Raw genomic sequence first — 13,714 nt, forward strand, 5'->3', positions numbered from 1 at the left:
ATATCAAATACATAAAAGAAACCATAAATATATAAAGTACTATTGATGACATTCATTTAGGGGGGGAGTAAATTATTTTACCACAGGGTTTCATTGTATAAAATAGGATCCAGTGATAAAATAACCCAACTTAACAGTAGCCCACATTGATAACTTCCCTCTCCCCCCACTTATAAGTGCTAACTAAAAAAAAATTCAAAGGCAGCCCTAAACAAATGCCCTTTTATGTTTTTATGAAAAGTTGCATTTTATTCTGCTTCATTCTCACCACCATGACAGAAAACAAAAATATTCCTAGAGGCCTTACAAAAGCAACAGAAACAAAAGACAACCACAACAGTTCTTGGAATATTGGGAGGGGGAGAGATTTCACTGGTAGGAGCTGAGAAGATTTTAAAAAATGAGGACATAAGGGGAGGAGGAGTACTGTGTGCCCGGTGCAGAACTTAAGTGAGTTGCAGATTAAAGTCCAGAGGACATTTGCTTGGTCCTAGGCACAAGGATAGCCACCTAGATTTAGTCAAGTATTTCTTTGTCCAGAGTAAACCAGCTGGCTAGTGCTGAAAATTCCCAATACTGAGAACGCCTCTGCTACTGTTCAGCTTTTGAGAGGCTAAACCATTAGTCTTTATTCAGATTTAGCTGCTTAACTAGGGTCAGTTGTCAGCTGTTCAGATCTAGCTGCCTAACTCTGTAGTTATGCAGCTAGATCCTTTGAAAATTTACCCCAGTAAACTTTTAGATTATTCATAATTGCAAATTTCCTGTTTTTTTTTTTTTTAATGTGTTGCTTCCTCTTTTGTTGGATTCCTAGGTTAACTTTCTTTTTCTTACTCTGATATACTTTGGAGTATGATCTCAGCACTAGTGGTGATTTTACACTGGGCTGTGAGATAGGCAGAATGAGGTGATTTACACCATGCATTGGTGGGCTAAATTATTGAGGCCTAGAAAGATTGAAGCACATTCCCAAACTAATTCCTTCTGATCACTAGTCTGATAAATGGCCTTACCAAAGTGCCATGCCATCTGGGAACAGTTATGTAAGGAGAAAGATCTGTAAACAGTAGATAAACACACAGCAAGTTCAATAGCTTTTAAGGAGGCAGACAAAAAGGCTTTTTAAGTCAGGCCTACTAAGCTTGTGTTTGATTTCCACTACTGCAATTTTTTTTCTTTTTAACTACTTGAGTAACCACCTTCACAGTACAATGTAGTTAATACATCACATTAGGAAATAATTTGTGCCTTACGCAACACTTTTTTTTAACCCTGTCTTCATTATGTGCTTTGACATGATGAAAACAGTTTTCAAACCCATTTATGCATGTAAATTGTCTGAAAATTGCTCTTCTTCAATATGCCTAACTGAACACAAGGCACAAACTGGGTAGGCAGCACCTTGGCACTCCCATTTGATCCCACACCATACTTTCCACTTATCAATGACACCTTATCCGAGAAGAGTGGAATTATAGCCACAGCATTCATCATCTTACATATGCAAAGATTTACAATATTGTCGGTTACAATCACATATGCAGCTTATAATAATCAACAAATACATGACTCATTCTATCTAAAGCCTTTTGGGCAGGAGGATCGCCCTTTTTGATTCACACAACGCTCTCTGTTTCGGCTTTACTTACAAGGTAGATGTCCTGCCTGCCTGGGGCATATATCGTAGATATGCCTGTGCACAACCATCACTGCATATGATCAGGGGTTGCCATAAAAGCATCTTCCCCTTCACAACCATAGACTCTCTTGATGGCTTCAGCCTCCCCATTCCGTCTAAGTCTGAGGTAGGCACCACTGATCATCTGTTACTCTGGCACCGGCCCCCCTCCATACAAGAGTGGGACTGCCCCTGGTCTTAAACATCATCCATGCTACTGCTGATATGTGACCAAACCGCTTCACATTTGACTTTAATTTGGTCTAAGACATACTGCAGTGTACTGTATCAGGCTAGGACCCACTGCTTGTCAAATGCTGTAATGTAACCCTAACCTTTCTGAACTGGGGTGGGTAGGGTGGGAGAGCATCCCGAGCAGCAGGCAAAATGGCAATTGCACCCTTGCAAACACCACACTTAATGCTTCCTGTTGCCACCCCTTTTTCCCCACCTCCTGACCTTCCCCTCTGGTTACCTGATTCTCTCTCCTCTCCCCTCCCACTGCTACTCTTTCCTCCCTCTCCATTTCTATCCTGGATCTATCTTGCTTAGACCTGTCTGTGAGCCCCCTCCCTGATCACTCAACCCCCTCCTCTATCCTGCTATCCATCCTTGCCTGGCCACCACCTGTTTGTGCATCTAACTGCCTACATGTCTGGTTCAGCTTCCTTTCTCCAATAGACAAACTTTTAGCCGTATTTTAGAGAGGTTCCTGGGGCATGTTTTGAGAAAGATTGTGAAACAGCCTGTACACATTGTATTTTCAAATCTACATATGTTGACAGGTTCAAAGTAATTGCAAGGATTTTCCAAAGAAGAGTATTACGTCTTTTCTCTCTTGAACTGGAAGGGCAGTTCTATAACAGGGTGCCCATGCTTACATACCACCTGAGTGTGTAAGTGCACAGAGAGTGTCACTTTTGCATCTAAGTATACAAAATACATGTGTAAGTAGCAACAAAATACCTGAACACTATTCTGTAAGGGCATGAATAAGTAGCATAGCACATAAATGCATGGGGAGGATTCACATGGGCAGAGCATGGGAGGACTACAGGCAGTGCTGCACTTAATGCATGGAACCTACAGAATATAGTATATTATGCTTTAGGTGCCTGCAGTTGCAACACATCTATGGCTGGTGTAATTTCAGGTGCCTAAACGTAAGATGCACTGATACTGAGTTACACTAGTATTCTATAAGGGAATCTGGGTGCCCAGGTGCCATTATAGAATAGGCTCTCATTGGGATGACTTACAGGAGGTGCCCATTTATTTTTTAAAAATACCCCCTTGATGCATAACCTACAGGTTTAAAGCTTCTTCGTCTTTTGTCCAAATGCGAATAGTCTGAATCTTGCCTGCAATGCAATGAACACACAGAGCACGCACACAATTCCAGTGCGTTTTGCACCAGAATTGGGGTATGTACTGTATTTGTTCAGTTCCAAAATGCACCCAGCCTTTTTCATTGACACAGAGCACTATGGAGGTAATTCTATAAGGAGCTGTCTAAAATTAGGTGACAAGTATGTAGGTAAATACTGGTTTACTATTCAGGACTGACCCAACTACTTCTCTTTACCTCTCTACCCTACTTGCTCCTTTCCAAATATTGTACCCTGTCTATTTGTTATTCAACTGTTGTAAGCCACATTGAGCCTGCCAGAGGTGGGAAATTGTGGGATATAAGCAATGTAAAATAAAAATAAATAAATAAATTTATGCACATTTGTGAACACATATATTAATCCTTCTACATACTATTCTATATCTAAACACAATGATAGCATGTACTCAGATGAACATTTACCTGGGATTCACAAGCACTTGATTTATGGAATACTATGTTTCATGTACCTCCCAAATCTACACTGTCCTAAGTGCGCACACTTAAACAGATGTGGTGGAGCATTTTCAAAAGGACATCTTGCTCATAACATCCCAAAACAATTGTCCATCTCACAATCATTTTCGAACAGGAAATATGTTAGGATTTCCTATTTAAAAAATACATATGAACATCCAAAATGAACAGCCATTTTACAAACTGAAACATCCAAATTATGAACACCAAGAATCGGGTCTGAATCTAATAATCATCAGGTTCTTGACATTTCTGCAGTACTGGAACCTTCTACTGAGGAAATACAGGAAAGAGCTACCTTATTGGTTAACTTCATCTTTGAACAAGATTTAAAATGCCATTCTGCAACTGTATTTTCGTAGTCCAAATTTGCAATATCTGGGACAAAGAGTATGGATATACCTGATGTGGCTAGAGCCACACAGGAGAGATGCAAACTGTTTCTAGCCATGTGACAGGAAACAATTTCTTTGGGTGCTTCATTCTCTTTACGTTATCCTTGCAAGTGTTTGGTGAAATATTTGAATTCTCAGTACATTTTCTTTTTACCAGACCAATTATGTTCTTTTCTTGATTTATGTTTCAACTTTTTTTTTATTGATGATCCAATAGCTTATACATAGCCTTGAAAGCTAACAGTTGACATATCAATAAACACGTTCTTTTGCAAGTAAAACAGTAACTTATGTCACCCATATTTTTATAACTTTTCTCCCCTCATCCCCTTAAACTGCAGACTCTGTACCTTAAATATTTGTCTACTTTATCGGAATGAACAGTAAATAACATTCATCTAAATAATATATTAAGTTCACTAACATCGCATGGTATGTTATGAATATTATGGTACCCTATCTGAAGTTCCTTATCCCTCCCCCCTCCCTCCCTCCCTTGCTTAGTTTGCCGCGCTTCTATCTCTTTCTTCATGGTTTCTACTCCTTTGATACCTTTCCAAACTCCTTTCCTCTCTACTGCTATAGGATAATACTAAGCCCACCTATTGTTAGGTCCCCCTCTACATCTTCTTCACCCATTATCTTTTCCCAGTTTATGTTCTTTTCTTGATTTAAAGATGTTGTCTATAACACCTGCTCTGCCTGTTGTTGATGCTTAGTGAGAGATCTTTGTGATGGAGGGAAGTAGTTAGCCGCTAAGCCTTTTCTTTATTTCCCCTTTATTTTTAATTATGTACTCCAGTTGTTATTTTCTTTGCCCCTGACTGTATTGTGGGCTAAATTGAAATATCAGGGGGTTTTGCTATACATTTTTGCTTGTAATATTAATTCTTTTCTTTTTGATTTTTACTACTTCTCCCTGTATTTTCTCTGTTTCTGTAAGCAAGGCTTCTAGTGATGATTATCTCTCTATATAAAATGCACCTCCAACATTCTAATGAAGCCTCCACAAGTCCCAACGTTCTAAATCCATGGTGGTGTAGATCAAAATTTGCCCATGAGTGCTTGCCCCGCCCTTGCATCAAACGTGATGACATCGAGGGCGGAGCAATGGCACTCAACCAATCGCATCGCTCGCCCTTGACGTCATCACGTTTAACGTGAAGGCGGGGCAGACATCGATCTACACCACTACACAAACGTTGGAACTTTCGGAGGCTTCAAAAGAACGCTGGAGGTGCGTTTTAAATAGAGAGAAGAGAGATGAGGAAAACTGATAGGTGGCTGAAGGGGGGCAGGGGCACAGCACAATCGCTGGGTGACTGCAAGGGGGGCAGGGAAGAGAGCAGATTCGCTGGGTGGCTGCAAGGGGGGCAGGGGAGACAGCAGAATCACTTGGGGGGCCAGGGGACAGACCAGAATCGCTGGGTGGCTGAAGAGGGGGCAAGGGAAACAGCAGAATAGATGGGTGGCTGTAGGGGGGGGCAGGGAAGAGAACAGATTCGCTGGGTGACTGGGGGGGCAGGGAAGAGAACAGAAATGCTGGGTGGCTGCAGGGGGCAGGGGGAGACAGCAGAATCGCACACACTCTCTGCCTCACACACACACTATCTGTCTCACAGACACACTCTCTCTCTCTGTCACACACACACACTCGCACGGTGCTGCAAACCACGCAGAGGGGGGGAGAGGCAGGGAGACCTGAAACCACAGGAGGGAGGGAAGGGGGAGGGGGTCCTCAGACCTCAGAGGGGGGAGGGGGTCCAGAGACCACAGAGGGAGGGGGAGGTATCTCTGTCATGCACACACTCTCTCAGTTACACACACTCTCACAGTCAGTGTCTTTCTCTCTCTCACACAGTCTCTCACACTCACTATGTCTCACACTGAATCACATTCACTATGTGTCACACAGTCAGTCTCACACACACTCTCGGTCTCACACACTCGCTCAAATACACTCTCTTGGACTCACAGAGAGTCTGTGTATTGCACACATACTCTTCCACACTCTCTCTCACACACTCTCTCTCTCACACACAGTGTATCTGTGTGCAACACACTCTCTCTCACAGTCACTGTGTCTCACATACACACTCGCACACACTCTCTGCCTCACACACACACTCTCTGTCTCACAGACACAGTCTCTCTGTCACACACACTCTCTGTCTCACAGACACAGTCTCTGTGTCACACACACACTCGCACATTCACTCTCTCTCTTACTCACACAGTCACTCTCACACACACTCTCTCAAGCAAACACACTCCCAGGAAAACCTTGCTAGCGCCCGTTTCATTTGTCTCTGAAACGGGCCTTATTTACTAGTGTTTAAATAAAAAACAAATTATGAATGCCGAAAAAACAGGGACAAGGGAAAGGGAAATGGGACTTGATATACCGCCTTTCTGTGGTATTTTGCAACTACATTCACCGCCTTTCTGTTATATTACTATCATGTTTGATCATTATCATGTAGCCCGAGATCCTTCTGTAACACTAAATGTCTATTTTCTATTATACTTCCACTATTCATGATGTATTGTAAGCCACATTGAGCCTGCAAAGAGGTGGGAAAATGTGGGATACAAATGCAATAAATACATAAAAATAAAATAATTAATGAGGCTGTAGTGTGTGCTATATAACACAAACCCCATTATTCTCAATGGGCTTAGTTATTAAGTATAGCGCAGTTCTGTAAAGGGTGCCAAATGTTAGGAACCAAGATGCAGCATGCTGAGCGTGAATTCTTTAACAGCATCTGGGCACCCAAATTCCACTGTATAGTTGTAGCATAAGTTGGCATTTAAGTGCATCCACTTATGCCTTGTCAATAGGAAGTATAATTGTGCATGCCTAATTGCAGCACTTTCGCTCATATGTCAAAAGAAAGCACCAAGAGCCTTCAAAATCGGGAAAAGTTCCTTTAATCACACAGCTTGGACAACAGTCTTCTAAAAATGATGCAACACAGGCCGTGTTACAGCGCACAGGGTCTGTGTCAAGAGTCTGATGGCTGATTTTGACATGCATCAACACAATTTTGGTGTTTAAGTAATAAATTGTGCTCTCCGATAACTGAGAACAAGGATCACCATCACCTCGTCACACCCACCGCCCCATCACAGCCATGGCTGTAATGAGATGATGGTGACCCTTGTTTCAGTTATCAGAGAGCTTAATGTATTGCTTAAACACTGAAGGTATGTTGATGCATGTCAAAATCAGTCATCAGATCCCTGACTCAAGCACTGTGCACCAAAGCATGGCCCATGCCGGGTCATTTTTAGAAGATTGTTGTCCAAGCTGTGTGATTAAAGGCACTTTGTCCCGATTTTGAATGCTCTTGGTGCTTTCTTTTGACATTTGGACTTAGTCTATACTTTGAATCCTTGCTGTGCTGTGCTATGAGAACTTTAGCGCATAACATGCAGTATACTGTAAGTGACAGACATAATTGTTGGACATGTTCATCCCTTGACCATGTGCCTCCTCCTGCGAATGCCCCCCTTGCATTTATGTGCTAAGCAAGTTACACACCTGTATTGCCCAGCTAGCACCTACACATGTAACTGTAACAGTCACACATGTAAGTATACAATTCTATAACCTATAGAATGAGGGGCCAGCACTTAAGTCAACTTAAAGCATGTTAATATGCATTAACACGCATTAGATGCCTCATCTAAGCATATGTTTCTCTGGTAGTGTTTCTTTAAATGCCAAAAACCATTTCCTACCAAAATGACTTTCTTGCAACTGGTGTTTCTTCTCAGCCCACTCAAACGGTGATGCCTGGCCAAGTGATGCGGGTAACAACAGGTGCTCCAATCCCATGTGGTGCAGACGCAGTGGTACAAGTGGAAGACACAGAACTCCTCAGGGAATCAGACGATGTGAGTAAAGAGAACCCTTACTTTAAAATATAGCAGTTTACAAACTGCCGTTCAACTAAGTAAGGTAAAAAGTTGTTGATATACTTTTATTTACGCTGTCCCTCATCCTCTTAATGTTGCTTCGCCAACAAAACAGGAAACAAATACTTTCCATCATCAAATGCATGGTATAACATGGAATACTCATTTGCTTATTTCCCCTACTCAGACTTTTACCATTTTCAAGTCATTATTCAGCCAACAGTGGTCAGTGTTCTTCTAAATGCTGGCTGCTGCAGGCTGAATTAGTCCCAGATATTCAGTGCCAGACTATATCCGGGTACCAGCACTTACTATCTGTACCCAGAGGTTATCCATATCTGACTGATATTCAGTGTGGGTACCTGGATAGCTGTCCAAGCAAGTTTGGACTGCTGTATGTTCAGTCCTACTTACCTTCTACCAATTTCACCAAGGTGAACCCTAATAGAGTTTGAGCCATCTACCAGGCCAGAGAGTCCCGGAGAGTTGCTGTAATGGATATGCTACCCTGAAGACTCTGTAGCTTGTTTCCACTGAGTAGATGGGGTCCATTTATCTTTCAGAGAACTGAAAAACAGCCAAACACAATCCAAAGGGTTGTGTGGAATGAATGTAAAGAAATGAGGAAAGTGGGAAATACCCTCAGAAACCAAGGCTTCTGCCAAGGTCTAATCAACAAGACACTATTATCTATAAAAGACTTTGTTCCTGTGATGAAGTTTCTTTCATGGGGAAAATATTCCCTACTCCACTATTTCAAAAATGCCCATATAGGAGCATCATGCAAAATTGCCCATAATAGAGCACAAATATTAAAGGTATCTGAGTAACAAAAATTGTTCAAGCTACAGCATGGCATGCATCAACTTAGCTTAATAAATGCTGGCTTGACAACCCCACAATTCAACTGTTGTTTTTCAACGGGGCCCGATTCGTTTCACACATAACAGGGCTTCATCAGGAACCACTCAGTTGGATCATACTGACAGGGGTATCGGTCTCAAGCTGACTAAACTTCTCTTACAACCGGTTGAAACTCAGGACCTCAAAGAACAGCAATCATCATCACTGGTCCTAAAACAAAAAACTCCATTAGTATAAAGTGCTCTTTCAAAAGTCCAAACAAAGAAAGTTATTGAGCTTCAATCCACAGTTTTGTCAAATAGTATCAAACATAAACTGTCCCAGTAGTGAATTATCAAACCACTGTGTAAATGTTCAAACATGCTTATTTTCAAAAGTAGGTCCATATCCAGACAATGTGGATTTCCAGCACTGCAGTGGTAGTCTAAGGGTTAATTGCTAATCCAATGTGTGACAGCTATGTGGATTGATTCAATCTGCTGTATGAGTTGGATTAGCAAATAGCCACAGATTGTGTGGTTTTATAAAGGAACCTGAACAGGAGGCTGTCCAAGCACCATCTCTGTGCTTTCCGGCTCCACATTGGCTGCAAGTTCCAGAGCGCGGTAATGGAGAACTCCAGCGCTCTTGGATATTCCACTTGATGGATGCTATTGGGGTTTGTTAGGATTTCTGAACCCTTCAGATTGTGACTGTGACAGCTTATTTCTTTGGCTTCTCACTTCTTTGTGTATTCTGTTTGGGGCTATTGGGAGTGTTTGCTGTTATTGTTAGTGTTTATGCTTTTTTTTTTGTTACATTTGTACCCCGCGCTTTCCCACTCATGGCAGGCTCAATGCGGCTTACAGGGGCAATGGAGGGTTAAGTGACTTGCCCAGAGTCATAAGGAGCTGCCTGTGCCTGAAGTGGGAATCGAACTCAGTTCCTCAATTCCCCAGGACCAAAGTCCACCACCCTAACCACTAGGCCACTCCTCCACTGCACAACTTTCCTACAGCTTCTGTATGTATCTTTCAGGTTTTTCATTGCAGAGGGGTTGTAAAAACAATTTTCTATTGCAGGGCTTGTTTGATACTGATAAAATAATTGTTAGGGTTTTTGTTGAGAAATGGGGGTGGGCAGGGAATCATTGGGAGGGGACATTGTTGGTGAACTCGTGTTGGTATATTTGCTTTTTGCCCCCTCCTGTGACTTACATTATTTTCAGTACAGATATTTGCTTTTCTCATCTAGTACTGATAAATGGCTGATAAAAACATTATAAAATGGAATATCGGTGGCCTCAACTCCCCGATAAAGCATAAGAAAATACTGACTATTTTGCGTCGGAGGGAGAATTGCTATGTTACAAGAAACCCATCTGAGTGACCCATTGAGCACCAGAAGCTTTGTAGAGAGTAGGTGGGGTATTGTTACTATTCTACTGTGCCAGTACATAGGCGTGCAGGAATGGTGATATTGAGGAATATCAGTCTTGCCATGACACGCAGGGGTCCTGGGTTTTGGTCCCTTGTTCCCTTTGTGGGAAAACCTATATCTTGGTCTTTCTGTATGCCCCTAATATATATGATAGGTTTTTCTTTCCCACTGCTTAAAGTTCTGCTTGATTTCCCCAAGTGAGTACTTATTATAGGTGGAGACTTTAATGCAGTGGCAGATCTGTGTTCAGATAGAAAAACAAAGGCCAAGCATGGTCTCCCTCGAATGATTGGGGTGGTAATTTCTTGTGCCCCAGGTTAAATTGAATTGATATCTGGCATATATTACACCCAGAGGATCATGAATACACTCATATTTTCAGAGCACCCCTATCAGAAAGCCGGTTAGATTATATCCTTTTGTCTGACTCTTTTTTGGGGAATACAGAATTGGAAATTGTTCACAGAGGTATATTTGTCCATGCTATGGTTAAATTAGTTCTTAAATCCCCTATAAAGGAGCGATGGCTGTTACGACAGATGCCCTTGAATCTCAAGGATGGTGAAGATTTCTGGAAATATATCATTGCAAAGTGGGAGGAGTATAGTTCTACCAATAATTGTCATTGCCATACTCCAGTGCTTTTCTGAGAAACAGGGAAGGCAGTTCTTTGGGGGGGGAGATAATTTCTTATCAGCACCATAAACATAAACAGTTGAACTGCCAGGTTTTGTTTCTTCACTCGCAAGTGGCCCAGGCTCACAGTCCTGGGACCAGTACTTTCAATTACAATGCACCCTTAATGACCTGATTCATCAGCGCACCATGAACACCCTAAAGTATGGTAGATATCGCTTTTTTAAATATGGAAACAGAATGAGCACTTGTTTGGCCCATCTGGTGTGGAGTCAGTCAGGTCCGCGGTTCATCCCTATTCTCAAGACCACGCTGGTAGAAGTTTCACTGATAATAAGCTCATTACTCAGATGCTTACTAACTATGATAAAACATTGTACTCTACCCAGCAGGTAACGACTGTCTCTAACTCAATGTTCTGGTCAAGATTATTGCTTCCAACTGTGATTGAGGTTGACCTGTCAACTCTCAATGACCCACTCCATCTGGGTGACTTGCAATATACTATCAAAAGATCTGCCTCCCTTAAGACACCAGAGCTGGATGATCTTCCCCTGCAGCTTTACAAAATGTTGGGTCATCATGTGATCCCCACCTTGTTGACTGTCTATGATGAAGAGTTAAGTCTTGGAAAAGTTCCAGACACAATGCGAGGTGGCATCATTTTGCCCATTTTGAAGCCAGGCAAGGACCCTCAATTAACTAGTGTCTATCAGCCTATTTCTTTGCTGAATGTTGATCTTAAATTTTATGCAAAGATTCTGGCCAATAGACTATTAGATATTATCCCTACCCTAGTGGCACCTCACCAGGTGGACTTTTGTTTAAGGTAGAAACACTGTGGCCAATGAGCACCATCTTTTGTATGCCATGGAGGCAGTGTCTGTTCAGCAATTGGAGTCACTGTTTGTTATCTTTGATATCAAAAAAGCCTTTGATTCAGTTTCATGGCCTTATCTTTGGGAAATATTGAAACGCTTTGGGCTCCAGGGCCCCATTCTGGCCATGATTCAAATTTTCTATAAAGATTCCTGGATGCAGGTCTTAGTCAATGGTGTCTTTTCCCCTCCCTTTGACATCTCAAGAGGTACTAGACAGGGTTACCCCTTATACCTTCTCCTTTTCATTCTTTGTATGGAACCCTTAGCATTGAAGATCCGGCACGACCGTAGAATTCGGGGCAAACCTGTGAGTGGTGGGGAGTTTAAGCTTGCCTTATTTGCTGACAGCATTCTCACTGATTTTACAGCACCACACACCTCCTTACAAAAAACTCTGGATCTGCTATTGCTTTTGGGCAGGTTTGAGCCTGTGAAATTAAAGCTGATACATCTGAAGCATTAAGTTTGAAAGATAGCCTAGATCAGAGGTGGCCTGGTACTTTTCCTTTGCATTGGACAGGTGATAATTTGATATATTTGGGTCTATATATTCCTCGCCACTTGTTCAGTCTTTAGCCTTGTAATATCCTGTCTCCATTGCAGTAAACTATAAAATTGTGTAAACGTTGACATCCTTTGCCGCTCTCCTTATGGGGTACAGTTTCTCTTATTAAAATGGTATTGCTGACTAAATGGATGTATCCTATGTAAATTTACCTTTTATTATTATGCCTCGTGACTTGCAATGTTAAAATAACATGATTAGGAAATTTTTGTGGGGTCCAAGAAACAGTCTTGCTATTTGTCATCTGCATCTGCAGTTGTTACACAGAGATGGAGGCCTGGGATTACCAGGTCTCCAGGCTTATAATATTGCTTGTCATCTGTGCCACCTTAGGGACTGGATATTTGATATGTCAGAATTTTCTGATGTGAATTTTGATAGATGATGGGGGGAGATTTGGCTCTGGTTTATCTGACTCATACTGGAGTTCAAAAGACCCCAAACACTTAAAGTGGCATCTATTGCTTAAGACTATGAGATTTGCATGGACATCCCTGCGGAGAAAGTATGGTTTGCATTTACTACTACTACACTATTTATTTATTTATTTATTTATTTATTTATTTATTTATTTAGATTTTGCTCCCACCTTTTTCAGTAGTAGCTTAAGGTGAGTTACATTCAGGTACACTGGATATTTCTCTGTCCCAGGAGGGCTCACAATCTATATTTGTACCTGAGGCAATGGAGGGTTAGGTGACTTGCCCAAGATCACAAGGAGCAGCAGCAGGATTTGAACCGGCCACCTCTGGATTTCAAGGCCGGTTGTCTAACCACTAGGCCACTCCTCCACTCTTTTCTATAGTGCTACTAGATGTGTGCATTGCATTTCTCCTATGCTAAATATCTGCCCATAATGGGCAATGCTGACTTCCCTCCAGGACTATTGGATGCTTGTTTCTGTCATTGGGCAACCAAGGACCTATCATTTCTTCTTCATGCTTTAGAAGATGATGAACCTATTTAGCTGTCTTACAACGCCCTTCAGACTACTTTCCAACTGACAGGTATGCTCATTTGTAGCTGCAGCATTACCTCATACTCCTTCTCCAAAAATATGCTGTGGATTTACTGAATTGACTTTGATAAATGCGGGCTGCTTCCTGTTCTTACTAAAGGATTAGTTGGCTGTTTACTATGAAGGCCTTAAAAAACAATCTACTCCAGCCATATTACAAAAAATCATAGATTGTTGGTCCAAAGATTTGGGCTGTATTCATTGGAAAGCCTTCTATGGAGCTTAAAACCTGGCCCATGGCTTGCGGAAAGTGTTCCATTGCAGGGATTCTGCTTCGGGTATATATTCTCCCATAGAGAGCCAAAAACAAAACTGGTCTCCCTTCAGATGGGACCTGTCTGAAATGTGAAGCAACTAATGGTTCTTATAAACACTGTATGTGGGACTGTCTAGGCATCTTGTCAATTCTGGAAAGATGTTTGAACTCATCTGGGTACTCTTTACACTCACTGGTGGGAGGTGACCCC

At 41.8% G+C, this 13,714-nt stretch overlaps 1 protein-coding gene across 6 annotated transcripts in view; it reads left to right on the plus strand.

Moving 5' to 3' along the window:
* GPHN (gephyrin) overlaps window positions 1-13,714 on the plus strand; it is a 907,672-nt gene that overhangs the window by 814,925 nt on the left and 79,033 nt on the right. For all 6 annotated transcript variants that reach the window (XM_030213888.1, XM_030213889.1, XM_030213891.1 and 3 more), the window contains one exon: window positions 7,724-7,843. In XM_030213888.1, the coding sequence (XP_030069748.1) occupies window positions 7,724-7,843 (120 nt within the window). The remainder of the gene's footprint in view (window positions 1-7,723; window positions 7,844-13,714) is intronic.

Source organism: Microcaecilia unicolor, chromosome 9 (genome assembly GCF_901765095.1).
Source record: "Microcaecilia unicolor chromosome 9, aMicUni1.1, whole genome shotgun sequence".
NCBI lineage: Eukaryota > Metazoa > Chordata > Amphibia > Gymnophiona > Siphonopidae > Microcaecilia > Microcaecilia unicolor.